Source organism: Neurospora tetraspora (genome assembly GCF_033439725.1).
Source record: "Neurospora tetraspora strain CBS 560.94 chromosome Unknown B0H65scaffold_4, whole genome shotgun sequence".
In the NCBI taxonomy this organism is placed as follows: domain Eukaryota; kingdom Fungi; phylum Ascomycota; class Sordariomycetes; order Sordariales; family Sordariaceae; genus Neurospora; species Neurospora tetraspora.
Genome location: NW_026944386.1, coordinates 3,717,243 through 3,736,442, shown reverse-complemented (window position 1 = coordinate 3,736,442; position 19,200 = coordinate 3,717,243). Strand labels below are relative to the sequence as shown.

General features: G+C 52.9%; 3 protein-coding genes across 3 annotated transcripts; 2 read left to right on the top strand and 1 right to left on the bottom strand.

The window, feature by feature from the left end:
• Positions 1 to 631: 631 nt before the first annotated feature.
• On the top strand, positions 632 to 13,709 carry B0H65DRAFT_206939 (uncharacterized protein). Its single transcript, XM_062821878.1, has 8 exons — positions 632 to 696; positions 835 to 1,048; positions 1,102 to 8,866; positions 8,920 to 8,982; positions 9,038 to 9,175; positions 9,234 to 12,986; positions 13,045 to 13,389; positions 13,448 to 13,709. The coding sequence occupies exons 2-8, from the start codon at positions 1,001 to 1,003 to the stop codon at positions 13,540 to 13,542; spliced, it is 12,207 nt and encodes a 4,068-aa protein (XP_062682078.1). The 5' UTR covers positions 632 to 696; positions 835 to 1,000; the 3' UTR covers positions 13,543 to 13,709.
• A 1,505-nt stretch (positions 13,710 to 15,214) lies between these two features.
• B0H65DRAFT_466734 (putative 40s ribosomal protein S6.e, cytosolic) lies at positions 15,215 to 17,047 on the bottom strand. Its single transcript, XM_062826874.1, has 6 exons — positions 16,961 to 17,047; positions 16,667 to 16,746; positions 16,593 to 16,599; positions 16,152 to 16,514; positions 15,855 to 16,022; positions 15,215 to 15,793 (listed from the first exon to the last, which is right to left on the bottom strand). Exons 1-6 carry the CDS (start codon positions 16,964 to 16,966, stop codon positions 15,698 to 15,700), a joined length of 720 nt encoding a protein of 239 aa, XP_062682077.1. The 5' UTR covers positions 16,967 to 17,047; the 3' UTR covers positions 15,215 to 15,697.
• A 191-nt stretch (positions 17,048 to 17,238) lies between these two features.
• Positions 17,239 to 19,023, top strand: B0H65DRAFT_525428 (putative diphthamide synthesis protein-domain-containing protein; the record flags this gene model as incomplete). Its single annotated transcript, XM_062828832.1, has 1 exon — positions 17,239 to 19,023. The coding sequence occupies exon 1, from the start codon at positions 17,647 to 17,649 to the stop codon at positions 19,021 to 19,023; it is 1,377 nt and encodes a 458-aa protein (XP_062682076.1). The 5' UTR covers positions 17,239 to 17,646.
• Between the last annotated feature and the right edge of the window lie 177 nt (positions 19,024 to 19,200).

Below are 19,200 nucleotides of genomic sequence, written 5' to 3'. Positions count from 1 at the left end.
GTACTAGTCTAGTAGTGACTTGTATATTAAGAAGGAACTTTGTCACGGTGGCTTTCCATTCTTTCCATTGTTACAGTACGGTACGCGCGGTAGCATACCGTAGCGACGGGACTTCACTCATGTCACCCAGGGAAACTTCCCGACATGTCGCTGACTTGCACTCCCGTCACTGGCTCAACCGGACATCCCCTCCATCGAAACTTTGCAACTGCCAACCTAACCCGACCTCAACACCACCTGCCCCGATCATCCACCTCCACGATCACCGCAGACAACCTCAACTGCACCCTCCCATCGTTCGCTCTTTCTGTGCGGACGTCGCGAAAAAGTAAAAGTTGGAGCATCTTTGCTGAAGTACCTACTGGTAGGCAAGACGAGCAAACGCGCATTGTGCAGTGATTGCCCTGCAAGTGGGACGTGCTTCTTTTCGAAAGCGGCAGGTTCTCGCCCCGCACCCGCCGCAGGCCTGCCAGTGTGCCTTCCAACCATTTCTCAGGACATTCTGTTCGGGTTGAGCTCCTGTCTCTCGCAAGAACAAGAACAACAACAACCCGCTCGCCCAACCCAAATCATCACGACGACGGCTGTTTAATACCCACCAACAACCGACTCTCACGCACCACCGGCATCGCGGCCTCTGGAAGATCGGAACACCAAAGGACGACCTGCACTCGTCTTTTAGAGTTCTCCGACCAGGTGCGTAATCGTGCCAACCTATCACGGATTCACGGTTGTGAAACTCGGCCTCTCTCAGTCTACCACCATCACCACCATCACGCCCACTTCCCGCTTCTCCCTCCTGGAAGAACGCCTTCACTGACATATCCGAACCAGTTGTCGCTCGCTTCCCGAACCTATTTTCTGTTCGATATTTAGCTGCGCAGCCTGTCTTGCTTTCACCTCGGAAAGCTGCCGTCCATCAAATCAACGGGGACGTGTTGGTAGTGGAGGGGGAGATTTCACCTTTCGTTTAGCCTAGCGGCCCGGCCGCGTCGCAGTCATGGGCAAGATTACCAAGATCATGCAACAAAAGCACAGGGACACTCTGGTAAGTTGCTGCCCGTTTCTGTCATGTTTTATTTGCTAACCCTTGTGTCCCAGTCTCCTTGGCTGAAAGACTATGTCGAGACAGCCTCGAGTGCACCTCTGCCTCTCATCCCGCAACGACTCGACGAGTTCCCACGAAGGTGGCCGTTCCCGCGCGGCGACCTATACCACTGGATCCCACTGCTCAACCGTTTCGATAACATTCTAGAATCAATATGTGCAACATACGAGCTATCCAAGGGCCCTCAAACACGCGACTTTGATCGTGATGTCCTCCTCAATAAGGGCGGACCCTCACTCGACTACCGCGACGAGCCTTGGAGCGCCGAGCGTCTGGTCGAGGCCGGATACAAGGAGGATGGAGATTGCCAGCTTCTCGTCGCTATACTCAAGTTCACCCGCATGCTGCTCGAGCACTGCGGTAACAGAAGCATCTATGCGAGTAGCCACCACATCGACCGTCTTCTCAACAGCCCATATTTGGAAGTTCAAGCGGCCGCTCTTGAGGTTGGCTTGGAGCTGGCCCAGAGGTATAATGCGTCCGTCAAGCGCATGCCCTCGCCTCCTCGTTCAGTCAACCCAGCCTTGTTAGCCAACCACTACAACATAAACCTCGACAAGGTGCAAATGCTTGCACGGCCATTCGTCAGGACACCCATCGTCAAGTCCTTGGAGTCATCCTCAGCTGCCCCGGCCGCCTCAGCTAGCTCGACTGCCAAGGCTAAGGACAAGGAAAAGGAAAAGGCTAATGGCCCCAAGAATGTTGCGTCCATGTATGCCAACGACCTCAAGGCCCTTGCTTTGAGCAACCCCGACGAAGAGGACCCGTGGAAGAGCTGGGGCGACCTCAAGATGTCGTATTATCCCGACACAACCAATGTCGAGCCTAGCGCGCGAGATTCCAAGGAGGCTCAACCTGTGGAGCCTCGCACCAGCTCGTCGCCTGCTGCCCCAACGCCGCTCCGTCGTAGCTCAATTAACGTGTCCCAATCGTCCCGTTCTCAGCGTGTCGGAAGTTCGGAAGAAGTTTCGCCTCTCAAGCCGTCGGGAGCAGCTACGGATGACCGCGATGGGCCCAAGGTGGTGGAGATCCCACGGTCTGTCATCGAGTCGGCACGCATCTATGATCTGGTCAAGCAGTGTCCGCCCGACATGCCGGCCGCCATGAAATTCGAGTTTACTAGCCGCTTGAGGATATGCAAGGCGTTATTAGGAACCCAGAGAGAGCGTCAGCTGGCCTTGGCCGTTCGCCTGCTGGCCATTACCAACCTTGCCTACATCCTACCCGAGGCCGTCTTTATTGACAAAGTCCTCAAGTATGACAAAGACGAACCGAGGAAATTTCAGCTTGTCTACCAGCTGGCTGAACTTATTGCCCCTTCCCCGGACGGAAACCCTAGTCAAGTCCCGAAATGGCTCCAGAGCATCACGCTGGCTCTGCTTGAGGCCATCTCCCACCAGCAAGAAAAGCACTCGGATGTCCTGGCGGCTTTAAACGTAAACGTTAATCATGGCATTCTTCTCTACGTCATCAGAATAGCAGTGGCGGAGATGAAAGAGGACGCCGCTGTTGATGACCAAGACGAGCTGGATGCAGATACTTGGCGAAGCAACCTGTTCGGGTTGACTCTTCAGATAGCTATGGCTACGCGTATCGGCCAGGAGATGATGACTGCCGGGCTCATGGACTGTCTCGTCGAAATTCTTAACCTTCGGACGGCAGTTGCCAGTCGCAATTATAGCATGGTACTCGCTTTTCTGGACAGTCTGACGTATGCGTATCCGACAGCCTTCTCCCAGCTAAACGCTGCCGGTGGTCTGGACGCCATCACGAACCTCATAGTCCATACCGTTCGGGAGTCCAAGATTCTCACGGAGGCTGGTCTTGGAACAAAACCCGAACTTCACGCTTCCCTTGTGGATTATAGCATTCCATTCTACCATCAGCAGACGCTCAAGTGGCTCCTGAAGTTTATTCACCATGTCATGGCCAATACGTACTCCTTCGATGGCACCAATACAGAGCGCTTATTGAGGAACCTGGTCGACAACTCGGCTTTGCTCGGTAGCCTCTGCACGATTGCGCGCCAGAACCGGTTCTTCGGCACGGTCGTGTGGTCAAATGCTACAACCCTTCTGAGCGATTTCATCAACAACGACCCTACGAGTTTTGCAGCCATCTCGGAGTCTGGGTGGATCCAAGCCTTTCTTGAATCTGTTACCAATCGGCCGGTGTCCATGCCCGTTGAGAAACCGTCGCCGGAACCTCGCCAATCCAGAGCAGGTGACGGCGGTGATGGCAATGCAGCCGATGACGATAGTGAAGGTGATGCCAGTGCGGATGAGGCCGCTCCCGACTCAACCGGTCAGGCCGCTACTCAAACACATCCACCGACTCAAGAAATGCTCGAGGCACCTCGAGATTTCCCCCCGGCCCATGGCATCCTACCGTCCTCTGAATCCATGAACATCATTCCCACGGTACTGAACTCAATTTCACTCAACAACCGCGGCATGAAGATGGTTCTCTCATCTGGTGCTATCCCAAGCTACATGGAGATATTTGAAAGCGCTCCTCATGTTCAGTGCATGGCGCACGATCCTGAACTGCCTAGTACCATTGGTAGTAGTCTTGACGAACTCTCCCGCCATCACCCGGCGTTAAGGCCTGCCATCGCTAATGCTATCATCGACATGATTGCGAGGGTCACGCACCTGGTCAAGACCATGGATGCCACTAAAGCATGCGGCGCGAGGCTTGAGGCACCTGAATCGTCTGCTGGCCCGGTTGCTGAATCATCGAAGGCTACTGAATTGAGTAGTAAAGGCAAAGACAAGGCCACAGACGATGCGGATGTGGAAATGGCGGAAGCGAGCTCTTCATCAACTGGTAATGATAAGCCCGCACAAGCCCCATCTGTCCCTTATATTCAAGTCCTTTCTACGTTCCTTCAGCCTATCATCAGCAACTCGCATCTTAAGGGCGCTCTCATCTCTGCTGGTGAAATTGAAATCCTATTGGATCTTGCAGAATCTCCCAGCCTTCCCTACGATTTCGCCGAGACACCAGCCTGCCGCATGCTAGTCGCGGCCATCTCGCAGCTCATTGAGTCCGCCCAGATTGTCGGGCTACCTTCGTTACTATTCAGGATGGAGAACACTATCAAGGTCCTCCAACCGCGGATTAATCCCACAACTACGGAGCCTTTCTTTGCACCTTTCCTCAGTTCGGACTCATCTGTGCCTCCCGTACAAGAGAAAGAATCAGCGGACAAGAAGCTTATCTTGGACGTTTCAATCGGAACAGAGACGGTGAAGGCTCTGCTCAACATACAGACCTTGATCAAGATTCTGTATCATTGTTTCCCGTACTCCAACCGGAGCCAGATGGTCAGCATGCCAACTGTCAACGTGTATGACTATTACATCCGTCTGATCCAAAGTCTTGGACCATTGTTGCGCGGCGTGTTGAAGGAAGAGGCAGCGGTCAATGGTGCCGTTCCACACCATTGGACACTAAAGAACAAGCCGTACCAAACCAGTTCTTTGGGCTCTCGCACCGATGTGCAGGATCTACTGACCGACTCGGCCGCTCAAGATTCTTCCGCCAACGGTAAGAAGTTGACGCCTGAAGAGCAGTCGACTGCTGAATACAAGAACTTCCAGACCCTACGGGTCCTTCTTCATTCCTTTATGCCTTCCATCTTCCCATTCTTCCAGACTATCGGCAAGGCGCTGTTGCCTAGACGCAACAACAACGACCCGTACATCCGTTCCCGACACCTGGCAATTGCAGAGGCGTCGGCGGAAACCTTGATTAAGCAACTGCAGCAGTCAAAAGCAGAGTTGACGGTCAGAGACATCCATAACTGGATCATCATGATCCACACGTTCGGTGAAATGGTCGTTGATACGAATCACCGTACTGCCAGCGGAGGGGCTTTCCTTATCCTCCCCGTGATCACCGCCTTTAAGGAGCTCGGGGGTTTCGAGGCACTGAACGTTATGCTCAAACGGTTGGCCGACATGGTGTCGGCTGGGGCCACCGAGGGTCAGGAAGCCACGAAGGCGAAGCTGTCAATGATTGGCATGAAGAAAGTACTCGATATCTACTGCTTCATCGTCAGTGGCAAAAACGTCTCAGATTCTATGGCCCAGATTGCCTTGGCACCCAAGCCTACGGAACGAACCACTCGGGAGTTTTCGCACCAACTTGTTGTTGAGTTGCGGATGTTGATCTTGCCGATTATTCGAGAAATCTGGGCTTCCAACATCATCGAAAAGTCAACAAGCACGGTAGTGAGCAAGATTATTGACATCATCAAGACCATCGCAGCCGGCGACCTGGAGTCAAATGCGCAGTCTAGATCCGACAAGGAATCATTACCGCCTCTTTTCAAGAACCGCGAGCCCGTTCCCTTCAAATGGATCTCGCGCAAGGATGCAGAAGCACTCGCAACCGAGCAAGGCGTAGACGTCGATCTAGCGTTGGAGGCACTTTATCGTGCTAATGGTAAAGAGAGTGATACCAAGGAGTACATCAAGTTCCAGAAGGCACACCTAGTCCGTAACCGCAACCCTGTGCCGCCTGAGGATGCTTTCAAGGAAGCGCCATCTCCCAACCTCTCGTCATCGGCAGGGATGTCTCTCAGTAACTTGTTGAACACTCCTACTTTCCCGGTGGGCGATTTGCTGGGTTCAGAGCCTATGGCTTTGGATCCGGTGCCCAACCAGCCCCTCGGAGAAGCTAGTGGTGAAGCAGCACTCGGAGATGTCACAGAGCCGTCTTCTGACGACTCTGACGAAGGCCAGCATGGCACTAGCCGTGAAGCCAACGTTGGCGCCACTACGGCGGCACCACAACAACTGCCTGTACTTCCATCACACCAACCAGCCACCGAAAGTCAATCTAACGCTCCCCGTATCACCAGGGAAGATCTGGCTGAAGAGAGGGCAAAGCTCTACGATACCCTGATCGATCGCTGCCTTGAAGTCATTAGCTCTCATCCCGAGGCCGTGTTTGAGGTTGCGGATCTCATCCAGCACACCATTCTGAAGACCGACAATGAAGACAAGAGAGTGGAAGTGGGCGAGATCTTGGCCAATGCGCTCATGTCATTTGCCTCTGACGACGCAGATGAGTTGAAGGAGAATGGCAGTAGCATCGCTGCTTACGCCCACCTTTTGGCGCTTCTTCTTCAACACACTGCTTTCATGAGGACTACCGTGGACATGTTGAGAGACTACGTGGGCGATTATCTCGGCTTCCTTAAGCTGCCGCCGGCAAGCTCCAATGACAACCTTCCTCCGTGGATTCCCTATATCCTCCTCATATTTGAGATCATGCTTTTCCAAGACGCGCAGCCTCCTGATATCAAATGGAAACAGCCCGTGAAGGAGGATGATCCAGTTGAGGAGCCGGTCATTGAGGCGAAGGAGCCCAACTTTTCGGCCGAACACCGTTCGTCTCTCTTGACCACTCTCTTGGATTTTCTGCCTCGCGTCGGCAAGGAAGAGGCGTTGGCCGTTTCGGTGTTGAGGATCCTCGTTGTGCTGACCAGAGACCACGCGGTAGCCAAGATTGTTGGGGAGAAGAAGAATCTGCAACGGTTGTTTGTTATGACAAAGCAGTTGTGCGGTGCCGGTTCTACTCGTCTCAAGCAGACTCATATCTCAGAACACATCCGACAGATCCTTCGACACATCATTGAAGACGAAGATACCCTTCGGCAAATTTTTGAGACCGACATTAGGCACCTCATGACTTCGAGGCATAGGCCCAGCACAGCCCCGGGCCTTGAAGCACAGGCATACCTGCGCACCCAAGCGCATTTGGCTCTACGGTCGCCCAAGACCTTCGTCGAGGTTAGCACGGAGCTGCTTAAGCTGAACCGGGGCGTTTCGCACTTGGGAGACGGCACGCTGCGCAGCACGCCATTCCTAGTTCTCAAGGAGCGCCCTGCAGATGCTAGTGTCTCGCCCAAGGAGAGCTCAGTTGAACCTACAGTGCAAGCAACAGGAGATCTCACCATCAGTGACGTCAAGCCTTCAACTGAGGCAGCGGATAAGGATATGCCCGATGCCCCCAAGACCCCCGCTCAAGACCTCAAGCGGCCGATTCTCGAACATCCCGATGGTGTTGTTCACTTCTTGTTGACCGAGTTGCTCAATTATAAGGAGGTTGACGAGAGGGAGAACGTTCCTGCGCCTCCCGCAGCTGCCTCTAAGCCGGAGTCTGATTCTACTCCTGCGAATGAGGCTACTCCTTCTCCTTCCGGCGACGAGCAGAATTCGGACTCGAAGGAGAAAGAGAAGAAACTGGCAAAGTCCTCATTCAAGGCCGAGGATCATCCCATTTTCATCTATCGTTGCTTCTTGCTTGACACTCTTGCGGAGCTGTTACAGAGCTACAATCGTGCCAAGGTTGAGTTTATCAACTTTAAGCGCTCCGCCCCCATTCAGGCGAATGCTCCGGTCAAGCCTCGCTCCAGTGTGCTAAACTATCTTCTCAACGATCTTATTTGCTTCAGCCCCGCAAGCGGAGTGCCGGATTCGATAGCCATGAGAAAGAAGGCGGCAACGGCAGTGCATGCTCGCGCTGTTCTGGTTGCCCTTGTTTCTAGGACCGGCGAGAAGCCTCAGAGCCGTACCCATGAGCCGTTTGAGTATGACGATGAGCCGGACTTGCTCTTTATCCGGCGGTTTGTCCTGGATACCATACTTCGCGCCTACAAGGATGCTTCTGTCTCCGGGGAGCCGTTTGATATTCGGTATGGAAAGATGAACGCTCTCGCAGAGTTGATGGCCCAGATGATTGGCGAAGGAGAGAAAGAATCGCGCCCCAGCAACCCGCGCGGTACAGATCCGTCAATCGGACGGTCTCAAGCTCAGCTGAAGCGTCTCATGTATGAGAAGGGTTACCTCACAACCTTGGCTGCGTCCATCGCCGACATTGACCTCACATTCCCGCACAACAAGGCTCCGCTCAAGCCCATCCTTGCGGTCATCAAAACGCTCACAAAGACTGCAGTCTCGATGAGTCAATTGGGTCTCATCCCTGCTTCGGGTACAGCTGGTACTGATCAAGCAGAGGATGAGTTCCTGTCCGACGGGTCGTCTGTCTCTGAAGATCTCACAGATGATCGCGAGGAGACGCCTGATCTTTATCGCAACTCCACATTGGGCATGCTTGAACCCGGACGTGATGATGAGTTCTCCGATGAAGATGAAGATGACGATGAAGACATGTACGACGATGAGCAGTATGACGACGAGCTTGACTATGGCGACGATATGTCACAGGATAACGAAGACAACCCTAGTGACGATGAAGACGACCTCGGCGAGATGGGCGAAATGGGAGGAATGCCCGGTCAGCCTGGCGTTGTCGAGGTCATTATGGGTGAGAACGATGACGAAGAGGACAATGATGACATGGATGACATGGATGAGGATGATGACATGGACGAAGATGACGAGCAGGAGCTTAGTGATGAGGATGAGGACGAGGAAGTCGGCTCCGAAGACATGGATGACATGGAAGACGATATTCACATTGTCGATGAAGAGGGCAATGCTATTGATGACGACGGTGCGTCGTGGGATGATGGCACTGACGAGGACGATGAAGAGGATGAGGAAGAGCTTGACTACGAAGCTGAGGCTCAGAATATGCAGGAGGCTCAACTTCACAACCGTCGGACCTTCCCCGAAATCATGCGAGCCGCTATGGAAAACGCTGGCGATGATCTTGATGCCGAGCCAATTCGCGACTTTGACGGGCACTATATCGACGATGATGAAGATGGCGAAGAAGACGGTGAGTTTCCAAGATGCTTGGTAAAGAATAAGCGAGATCGCTAACGGAAATAGATGATGAAGATGAAGGCGAAGATGACATGGATGATGACATGTACTTCGACGGCGATGGTCTTCGTAAGTTCTGAGAACGAGTCCCTTTACCAGATTTGGCAGCTGACATAATAAGCAGACGATGACTTGCTTGCGCCCAACATGCCATCGGGGCTTGGTTGGGATATTGCCATTGAACCCAACCATCGGCATCGGCCGTCCCGGAGCCCCTGGCCCAACAGTCCTTTCGTCGTCGGAAGACACCGTGACGCGCTTGGTAAGTTCTTCAAGCCGAGGATATCATTTGCTTGTTCAGAGTGCTAACGATTACTCAGACTTCCAAAACTTTTTCCGTCGCCCTGCCCATCTCAGCAGACATCTTCCCCCTCCGGCCGACGTCATGTCTGGCACAAATCCTCTCTTGCTTCCTCAGTCTCGTCGTGAGGTTCCTCGTCATGCACACAGCCAGCTGGTTCGTCTGGGGATCACTCCGAACATGATCGGAGGCCTAGGCATGGGCATGGGGGTGGAGCCGTTGGCCTTCATCAGTGACCTCGTCCAACACTTACCCGACATGCGTCTCAGCGCTGGAGGAGGACCCTTGGCCTTGCATTTCACAGCAGATGGACCAGGTGGAATCATCCGCGAACTCAACGCCATCCCAATTCCTCCCCCGCACTCCCGCGAGTCTCGCCCCACTGAAGCTCGGCGCGATACCTATCAGGAACCTCATCAAGCCGTCCAGTTTTCACCGGAATCTACACATGAGAGGTGGCAACAAGAAGTTAAGATGATCTTTGGCTTTGGCTACCAGGACAAGGCTCAGAAGCTTGCGCCTCTCATCATTTCCAAGCTTACTCCGGCAGCAATTCAAGCTGAAAAGGAGGAGAAAGCTCGTAAAGCGGAGGCAGATCGCAAAGCAGAGGAAGAGAAGAAGAAGCGACAGGAGGAGGAGCGCAAGAAGAGGGAGGCCAAGGAAGCGGAAGAGAAGGCTGCGCGTGAGAAGAAGGAAGCGGAGGAGCGTGAGCGTCTTGAGCGCGAACGAGCTGAAGCTGCCGCACAAGCTGCTGCGCAAGCCGCCGCAGATCACGAGGCAAATGTTGCGTCTCAAGAGGCACACTCTATGGAAGGCGTTGAGACTCAAGGCGCGGGCGAGAATGCCGAGCAGCAGGCCGAGGATGAACGTGCTCGTGTCTACTACACTCTCCGTAACCAGCAGATCGATATCACTGAACTGGGTATCGACGCCGAGTATCTTGAAGCCCTTCCTGAAGAGTTCAGGGACGAGGTGATCGCCCAGGCTATCAGCACCCGGAGATCCCAGGCGCGAGAGCAGGTTTCTCAAGAGGGCGAAAATACCGAGGTTTTCCAAGAGTTCCTTGAAGCACTCCCGGAGGAGCTTCGTAACGAGATTCTCCACCAGGAGCAGCATGAACAGCGGCGTCGGGAACGGCAAAACGCAGCAGGCGGCCAAGACCTTGGTCCGGCTGACATGGATCCTGCAAGCATCCTGTTGACTTTCCCCCCTGGTCTCCGCCAGCAGGTCCTACTCGACCAGGGCGAAGATATCATGGAGCACCTTGGCCCAGAGTTAGCCGCAGAAGCCCGCACTCTTGTGGCGCGCCATCGCCAACTCCACGCCCAGCAAGGCGGCCAAGCTGCCTCTCGCTCTAGAGATGCACAGCGCCCTGCCGAGGCAGGGGCTGGAGCTGTCCAAAAGATCCAGAAGCGCACTGTGGTTCAGATGTTGGACAAGCAGGGCATTGCTACCCTCCTCCGCCTCTTGTTTGTCTCTCAGCAAGGCTCAATTCGCTCCAGTCTCTTCAATATTTTCGCCAACCTGTGCGAAAACCGCCAGAACCGACTCGATGTCATATCCTCTTTGCTACAAATTCTCCAAGATGGATGCACAAACATGGATGCCGTTGAGCGTAGCTTTGCCCAGATCTCTTACAAGGCCAAGCAACTGAAGGAGAAGGACGCTAAGACGCCTCACCCCTTGAAGCGAAGTCTCACAGGCGGCACTAACAACAACGGTCAGTTCCCTGCTAGCTCGGAAGTGTCGCCGCTGTTGATTGTTCAGCAATGCCTTGACCTTTTGGTGGAGCTTTCTAAGCTCAACCCTCATGTACCATCTGTGTTCTTGACTGAGCATGAGACGGTCGCATCCACCCTCAAGCGAAGCCTGAGCCGCAAGGGCAAGGGCAAGGATGTCAATGGCAAGGCTCAAAAGTTTGCTGTCAACTCTCTGTTGACTCTTCTGGATCGCAACCTTGTTATGGAGAGCTCTGCGGTCATGCAGGTGCTGGCCGATCTCCTCAACAAAGTCACCATCCCGCTTCAAGCGATCGAGCGGAGGCGGAAGGAGGCCGAAGAGGAAGCGAAAAAGAAGAAGGAAGCCGAAGAAAAGGCCGCGGCTGAACGTGAAGCGGCCAAGGCCCCCGAAGAGCAAGCCTCGACCGAGCAGGCCTCCGCCCAGCAGGAGGCGACCCAGCAGCCTTCTGAGTCTGCTCCAGCAGCTACTTCCAGTGAACAACCAGCGCAGCAAGATCAAGAAAACAAGGAGCCAGAAGCGCCCAAGGAAAAGGCTGATGAGAAGGAAGTTCATTCAGAAAAGAAGATCCGACAGCTCACGCCGCCGACAATCCCTGAGCACAATCTCAAGCTGGTGATCAACATCTTCGTGGCGCGTGAATGCAGCTCCAAGACATTCCAGAACACCATCTCTACGATCAAGAATCTTTCCAACATCCCTGGCGCGAAGAAGGTATTTGGAGACGAGTTGGTCCGCCAAGCTAGGGTCTTGAGCGAGAACATTCTCTCAGATCTTGACAACTTGCTTCCTCACATCTTGAAGGCTGAGTCCGGCACCCAAATCCAGGGCGTTGCCCTTGCCAAGTTTTCGCCAGGCGCCTCGGAGCAGAACAAGCTCCTACGTGTTCTTACAGCGCTCGATCACTTGTTTGATAGCAAGAGCAAGAAGCATGCCGAAGGAGAGAACACCAAGGAGGATCTCCTGGGTTCTCTCTACTGGAACCCGACATTCGGCACGATGTGGGATAAGCTAAGCGCTTGCTTGAGCGCAATTAGGCAGCGCGACAACATGCTCAACGTGGCCACAATTCTCCTGCCGCTCATCGAGTCATTGATGGTGGTTTGCAAGAATACGACACTCTCGGATGCTTCGGCGGTGTCGAACGCAAACTCGCAGAAGGAAATGCTTCTCACCAGCCCACCTCCAGAGGACCGCATTGCCGGCTTGTTCTTTACCTTCACTGAGGAGCACCGCCGTATCCTCAACGAGTTGGTACGACACAACCCCAAGCTCATGTCGGGCACCTTCTCGCTGCTGGTCAAGAATCCGAAGGTCTTGGAATTCGACAACAAGCGCAACTACTTTAACCGTAGCGTACATTCCAAGCACCAGCAGACGAGGCAGTCTTTCCCTCCATTGCAACTCCAAGTGCGCCGTGAGCACGTCTTCCATGATTCATTCCGGTCTCTGTACTACAAGAAGGCCGAGGAGTTGAAGTTTGGAAAGCTTAACATTCGTTTCCAGGGAGAGGAAGGTGTCGATGCCGGTGGTGTCACGCGCGAATGGTTCCAGGTGCTCTCCAGGCAAATGTTTGACCCCAACTACGTCCTTTTCGTTCCGGTGTCTTCAGACCGCACAACCTTCCACCCCAACAAGTTGAGTCCTATCAACGACGAGCATCTTCCCTTCTTCAAGTTCATTGGCAGAATCATTGGCAAAGCCCTTTACGAGGGTCGTCTGCTTGACTGCTACTTCAGCCGTGCGGTCTACAAGCGCATCCTCGGCAAGCCCGTCTCGGTCAAGGACATGGAGTCGTTCGATCCGGACTACTACAAGTCACTTGTCTGGATGCTCGAGAACGACATCACCGACATCATTACCGAGACCTTCTCGGTCGAGGACGACGTGTTTGGCGAAGTCAAGGTTGTCGATCTGATTGAGAATGGCCGCCACATCCCTGTCACGGAGGAGAACAAGCATGAGTATGTCCGTCTGATCGTCGAGCACAAGCTCATCACCTCGGTCAAGGATCAAATGAAGGCATTCCTTACTGGTAAGTGCAACTCCTTTGGATGATAGGTTATAATTCATGACTAACGAATGAACAACAGGCTTCCACGAGATCATCCCCGAAGAGCTCATCGCAATCTTCAATGAACAAGAGCTCGAACTTCTCATTTCCGGTCTGCCTGATATCGACATCGACGACTGGAAGGCCAACACCGAGTACCACAACTACTCTGCCGGCGCCCCTCAGATCCAGTGGTTCTGGCGCGCTGTCCGGTCCTTCGACAAGGAGGAACTCGCCAAGCTTCTCCAGTTCGTCACGGGCACATCCAAGGTGCCTCTGAACGGCTTCAAGGAACTGGAGGGCATGAATGGTGTCAGCCGATTCAACATTCATCGTGACTATGGCAGCAAGGATCGCCTTCCTAGCTCTCATACTTGCTTTAACCGTGAGTTTTTCTACCCGCTCCCATATGAATGATATGATTGGCTGACTGAAAATCGCAGAACTTGATCTTCCTGAGTACGAAAGCTACGAGACTCTAAGAAGCCAGCTGCTCAAGGCTATTACCGCGGGTAGCGATTACTTCGGCTTTGCGTAAAGGGATGGATGGATAGTGGAGATTGAGCAGGGAACCGTACGGAGGAGGAGAGGTAAAAGGTACATAAGCCAAAACATAAGCATCATATAGGAGGAATGGCAAAAAGGGGGCATAAATTGCCTGGAAGGAGGAAAGGAGAGGATGTCTGTTTTTTGACCTGTCAGTTTTCGTTAAGGTCATACAAGGAAAGGATTCAAGCGCATTGGGGGGTGAAGCGGGGTTTTTAGATTGGGGAGAAGGAGGAGAAGTTGTTTTATTATTGCTCCTTTTTTTTTGTGCTCTTGAGCAATCAGCCTTGCCTAGGTTTAAACAAAGGGAACAGAGGGGCGACGGGATGTGCAGGTCTCGTCTTCCTTTTTTCTGGACCCGGAGTTGCCTTTTGCTGGGTGGTTGGCTTGGAGCTTACTTTGCATGGATGAAGGAGGAAGGAAAAGATTATTGCAAAAGGGGAGATCGAATGATTAGCGCGAATGGAGTTTCTGATATGAAAAAAAAAACAAAAAGCAGTGGTATGCCGTGACACGATCAATGCTAAGAAGTCTTGATCCCTTTAATTGGAAGAGGAGGTCAGTAGTGTGTTCTACTTGTCTGTTTCAGAAGATGATTTAATCGTCTCCCTCCTTTTATATAACCCACTCATCATCGTCTTCATTAATTTGTGTTCTTGTCTCATTCAATGATTAACACGCAACATGTTACTTAACGACCTGCGACTACAGAGAGATATGTAAATCCCTCTCATTACTGCCTTTGCTCACTAAAGTACTATCGCATAGTTAAGTATATCTGGACACGACTCACACAAGTCAACTTAACTACTTGACTGCATGCAGTTAGTGGGCTATTAACGACGCCGACGACGAGGACGACGACGACGACGCGAGGACATAGGTACCTACCTCTAATCATGTCATAATGAAAAGTATCGGTGGGAACTGATTGATGATCATAGGTAGTGAAAGTAATATACAATTTGAAAGCATATATTCCAAAAATAACGGATATAACTTAAGCACGCAAAGCTTCGCTATTCGCTTCTCGGTACCAGATAGTACCAGATACACCTCACCTCTCGACAATCCTTCACAAAAAGCTCTTGACAACAAACAAACAAACAAACAAACCCAATTGCATAACATAACATAAATTCCATAGTATGTAACCCATTGCATGGGTGCCTCGCCTCCACGCAAAGATATGGCATAGGTAGGAAAAACCTGAAACTGTGACTGTCTCTTGAAGCTTGAAGGCTTTCATATGATGATATATCTACCTATTCCCCGTTGTATTTGAGCCTGGCTGGAGTCAGTCATCCTGGAACTCTGGAAGTTGAAAGGCAGTTGAGGAATGAGGATGAAAGTTGAAAATCAAAGTTGAAGTTGAAAGTTGAAATTGTCGTGAGGTGGATTTTACGAGGTGACGTTAAGGGGGATTAATATTCGGTATGGACTGACTGTGACCCTGCGGGGGTAATAAGAGCGATGAGGTGGTAAGTTTGATGCCGACTATATATATCATGTAGCTGCTAACAAATAGATCATGGGCGTTTTTCAGGAAGACAGACAGACAGCATCTTGGAAAGGTGATTACTGGACGTAGAGTTTGTTGACCAAGTATCACTTGTCTTGTAGATACAAGAAACTGTATCCCAAGGTGGACTTGGAAAGAAAGGGATTTCTATAACAAGGAATTGCATGTGATAAATACCAGATGCAGTTTGATACGGAAGTCATTGAAACTTTTAAAAGCCTACGCCGTCCATCACATGCTCCCAAATCCGCACGTAGTTCACGCATAGCACCCAGTCAAAAGAAACCCATATGAAGCGAACAATTCAGACCCATTGTTGATTTTGAATCTACCTCAGTTGCCTCCTGCCCCAAATATGTCAATGATCGTGGCGGGAGTATTGGTATCAAAGGGTCCCGTCATATTATTCCGTATAACGCGAACCCGAAGCGAAGCGCTGCTCGTTTGTTTTGGTATCAACTCATTGAAGACTCAATTCCTGGTAGTTTGTCGTGGAAAGCCCTTTTTAATGGGTGCTCATGTACACACAACAAACACGCCCCCCGGTCGAGTCAACAGATAACCGCGCCATGACCGAATTCGTGAAAGCAACCGGATATCATCCATCACACCTGACTCCGAACGCTTACTTGCGCATGGAGGAGGCGCGGCGCTTGCGGGCATCGGCCTTCTGGACCTTGGCCTCAGCGATGCGCTTGGCGAGGATCTGAGCGTACTCAGACTGTGGTGATTTGTTAGCATTTCTGCAGTGCTGTTCAACGAGGCTTTCGGGTGAAACTTACAGCCTCCTCCTTGACCTTCTCGGCCTGGCGGCGCTTGAGAGCGAGACGGTGTCTCTTGTGCTGGAGGCGCTGGGGAGTGACGAGGCGCTGGATCTTGGGAGCCTTGGTGTAGGGCTTCTTGCCCTCACCCTTGGGCTGGACCTCGCGGCGAATGACGTACTTGCGGACCTATTCGTCGTAGAAAATTGGATAATTAGCCTTTGGTGTTCATCTCAGACTCTACCCGACGAACTGTGCGAGGATCATCGCAACAGCTCGGGGGCAGGCGAAGACGAGATTGCGTAGAGAAACACATACATCGTCTTCCTTGCTGAGGCCGAAGAAGCGGCGGATCTTGGTGGCGCGCTTGGGGCCGAGACGCTTGGGGTGGACGGTGTCGGTGAGGCCGGGGATGTCCTGCTCGCCCTGCTTGACGATGGCGAGAGCAAGGACGGAGAGATCAGAGCCGACGATGCAACCGCGGACGGACTTTCTCTTGCGCTCACCGGTGCGGCGGGCACGGTAGCAGGAGTGGCCGTCGGAGAGGAGAAGGCGGACACGGTTGGGGGCAATGACACCCTGCTTCATGGGGAAACCCTGCTTGTCGTTACCGCCGGTGATGCGGAGGATGTAGCCCTTCCACTCATCACCAAGAGGGTCGGCGGGGACCTCAGCGCCCATCTATAGTCGGTGTGTCAGTTTCGGGTTCGGTCATCGTGGTTGGTTTCGATGTGTCGTCGATATATCGGGGAGACTTACGCGCTTCCTGTAGTTAGGCTGTTAGCGACATGTCTTCAGATACCAAATGCAACTTGTATGTGGTTGGAACTTACTCGATGAAGTGGCGGAGCTTGCGCTCATCCTCGACCTCGATCAGCTTCTGCGAGCCGTTCGCAGGGTACGAAATGTTCAGCTGTTGGTGGACGTGGGGTCAGCCTCATGTCCATGTCTCCATTCCCATCCTCATGGTCGCGGTGCTGTTCTGGCTCCTCTTCCTCCCCCAAGTTCCCATTTTCGCGACCTCCCAAGTGTCGAAATTCGAAATTGGACGCTCGGGCTCGTAAAAAAGCGCAGAAATGCAGTCATGCCGTAGCCATGACGCCGTGAATATCGGGGAATCGTCGTACCTTCATTTTGGCGGTATTTGGGGCTGAACGACCGGAGTTGGGTGTTGCGAATTGAGACGACTCGAGAAATTCCGAAGGGGAAGATTTTGTGTGGGTGGTGACCGCTTTTGCTAAGGACAATCCGGTCGAAATCTTAGGGCACAATTTCCGGGGTATTGATTGGCTGGTGGCTGAGGACGACCCGCTTTAAAATTTCCCGCTGCGCTTGGGCCAGCTGCCAGCCGCGAACTTCCCAGTTGAACCTTGAGCCCAGGCCCAACAACCACCACCAAGCATTTGGAGAAGTGGGGCTGTTTACGCTTTACCGGATTGGGTCTTGTAGTTTGACATTCTTAAGTCTCAACGACAACGTCCACGACGACATGCCATGGTAGAGCTGAGCTTCGGGCAAGGTTGTCGGTAACTTGAACATATTATACGTTGTATCGGGCAAATGTACATTAAACCAGCTTTTCTGACACATTAACTTGTTGTCTTTTTCTGTTGAAAACTTGCTGCTCAAGACATTGATAAACCCCAGTAGGTACTTGGCAATTTTCACTTTGACAAATCCAACCTCACTCCGAGATATCTCAACTTCAAGAGCGTGGCGAGACACTCAGCCTTTTCACAACACTCCCGTTTCCTGGCTATCTGAAACTGAAGGAAAACAACCATCTCTACCTCATCAACCCACCTCACTCAGGATGGAGGACGACCGCGCCCAAGTCGACCTCGGCATCGCCGCCGACATCGACGAGATGAACCCTCCCCCACCCCCCTCCGTCCAGCAGAAACAACCCAAGAAACGTTTCCTCGGTCGCCAAAGCGCCGCCGCCGGGAAGTCCTCCTCCTCATCCAGCACCTCCCAATCCGCCGGGGCCAACACCTCCATCGAAGACAGCGGCGCCATCCAAGTAGCCCAACCGCGCCGCGCCCCTCGCATGCTCAACCAAGTGCCCGACTCGATCCTGCACGACGCCGCCCTCAACGCCGCCATCGCCTTGCTCCCCTCCAACTACTCCTTCGAGATCCACAAGACCATCCACCGCATCCGCACGCTCAACGCCAAGCGCGTGGCCCTGCAAATGCCCGAAGGCCTGCTCCTCTTCGCCACCACCATCTCCGACATCCTGACCCAATTCTGCCCCGGGATCGAAACCCTGATCATGGGCGACGTCACCTACGGCGCCTGCTGCATCGACGACTACACCGCGCGCGCCATGGGCTGCGACTTGCTGGTGCACTACGCGCATTCCTGCCTCATCCCAGTCGACGTCACGAAAATCAAGACCTTGTACGTCTTCGTAGACATCAGCATCGACACCTCCCACCTCCTGGCCACCTTGGAACGCAACTTCTCCCCCGGGAAATCCATCGCCATGGTCGGCACCATCCAATTCAACGCGACCATCCACGGCGTGCGCAGCACCCTCCAAAAAGCCGGGTACGAAGTCATCATCCCGCAGATCGCGCCGCTTTCCAAGGGCGAGATTTTGGGGTGCACATCCCCCAACCTCTCGCAATTCTTAACTGCCAGCGGCAAGGAGGTCGACATGATCCTGTATCTCGGCGACGGCCGCTTCCATCTCGAGTCCATCATGATCCACAACCCTTTGATTCCTGCCTACCGGTACGACCCCTACAGCCGCAAACTGACGCACGAAACCTACGGACACGAGGAGATGCAGGACGTTCGGCGGTCGGCCATCCGGCAGGCCAAAACCGCCAAGAAATGGGGTTTGATTCTGGGCAGTCTCGGGCGGCAGGGAAACCCGAACACGCTGGGCTTGATCGAGGAGAAACTCAAGCAAAACGGCACGCCGTTTGTCAATTTCTGTCTTTCGGAGATTTTTCCCGGCAAGCTGGCGATGATGAGCGATGTGGAGTGCTGGGTGCAGGTGGCGTGTCCGAGACTGAGTATTGATTGGGGGTATGCGTTTCCCAGACCGCTGTTGACGCCGTATGAGGCGCTGATTGCGCTGGAGGAGAAGGAGGATTGGGGGAGGGGCGCGTATCCGATGGATTATTATGGGAGGGAGGGGTTGGGGAGGACGAAGCCTGTTGCTGCTGTTGAGGCTTGAGGGTTGAGGACCCGTTCAAGGTGGTTGTTTGTTTGTATCAGTATCATGGATATCTGGGATTTGGGCGTAAGGATATACAAAAAGGAGGATGATTTTTTTTTTTTTTGGGTACGAAAAGATCATGGTGAGAAATGGCATGTGAAATGTGAACGGGTAGGTTTTGGTTTTGGTATGTAT

Excerpts from the sequence above, each read along its gene's own strand:
- B0H65DRAFT_466734 (XM_062826874.1), bottom strand. Across the intron at positions 16,023-16,151 it reads GCCTCAGCAAGGAAGACGAT|GTCCGCAAGTACGTCATTCG; the intron begins GTATGTGTTTCT and ends TACGACGAATAG. Across the intron at positions 15,794-15,854 it reads AGAAGGTCAAGGAGGAGGCT|TCTGAGTACGCTCAGATCCT; the intron begins GTAAGTTTCACC and ends AAATCACCACAG.
- B0H65DRAFT_206939 (XM_062821878.1), top strand. The coding sequence starts at position 1,001 with ATGGGCAAGATTACCAAGATCATGCAACAAAAGCACAGGGACACTCTG. Across the intron at positions 8,867-8,919 it reads TGAAGATGGCGAAGAAGACG|ATGATGAAGATGAAGGCGAA; the intron begins GTGAGTTTCCAA and ends TAACGGAAATAG. Across the intron at positions 12,987-13,044 it reads AATGAAGGCATTCCTTACTG|GCTTCCACGAGATCATCCCC; the intron begins GTAAGTGCAACT and ends AATGAACAACAG.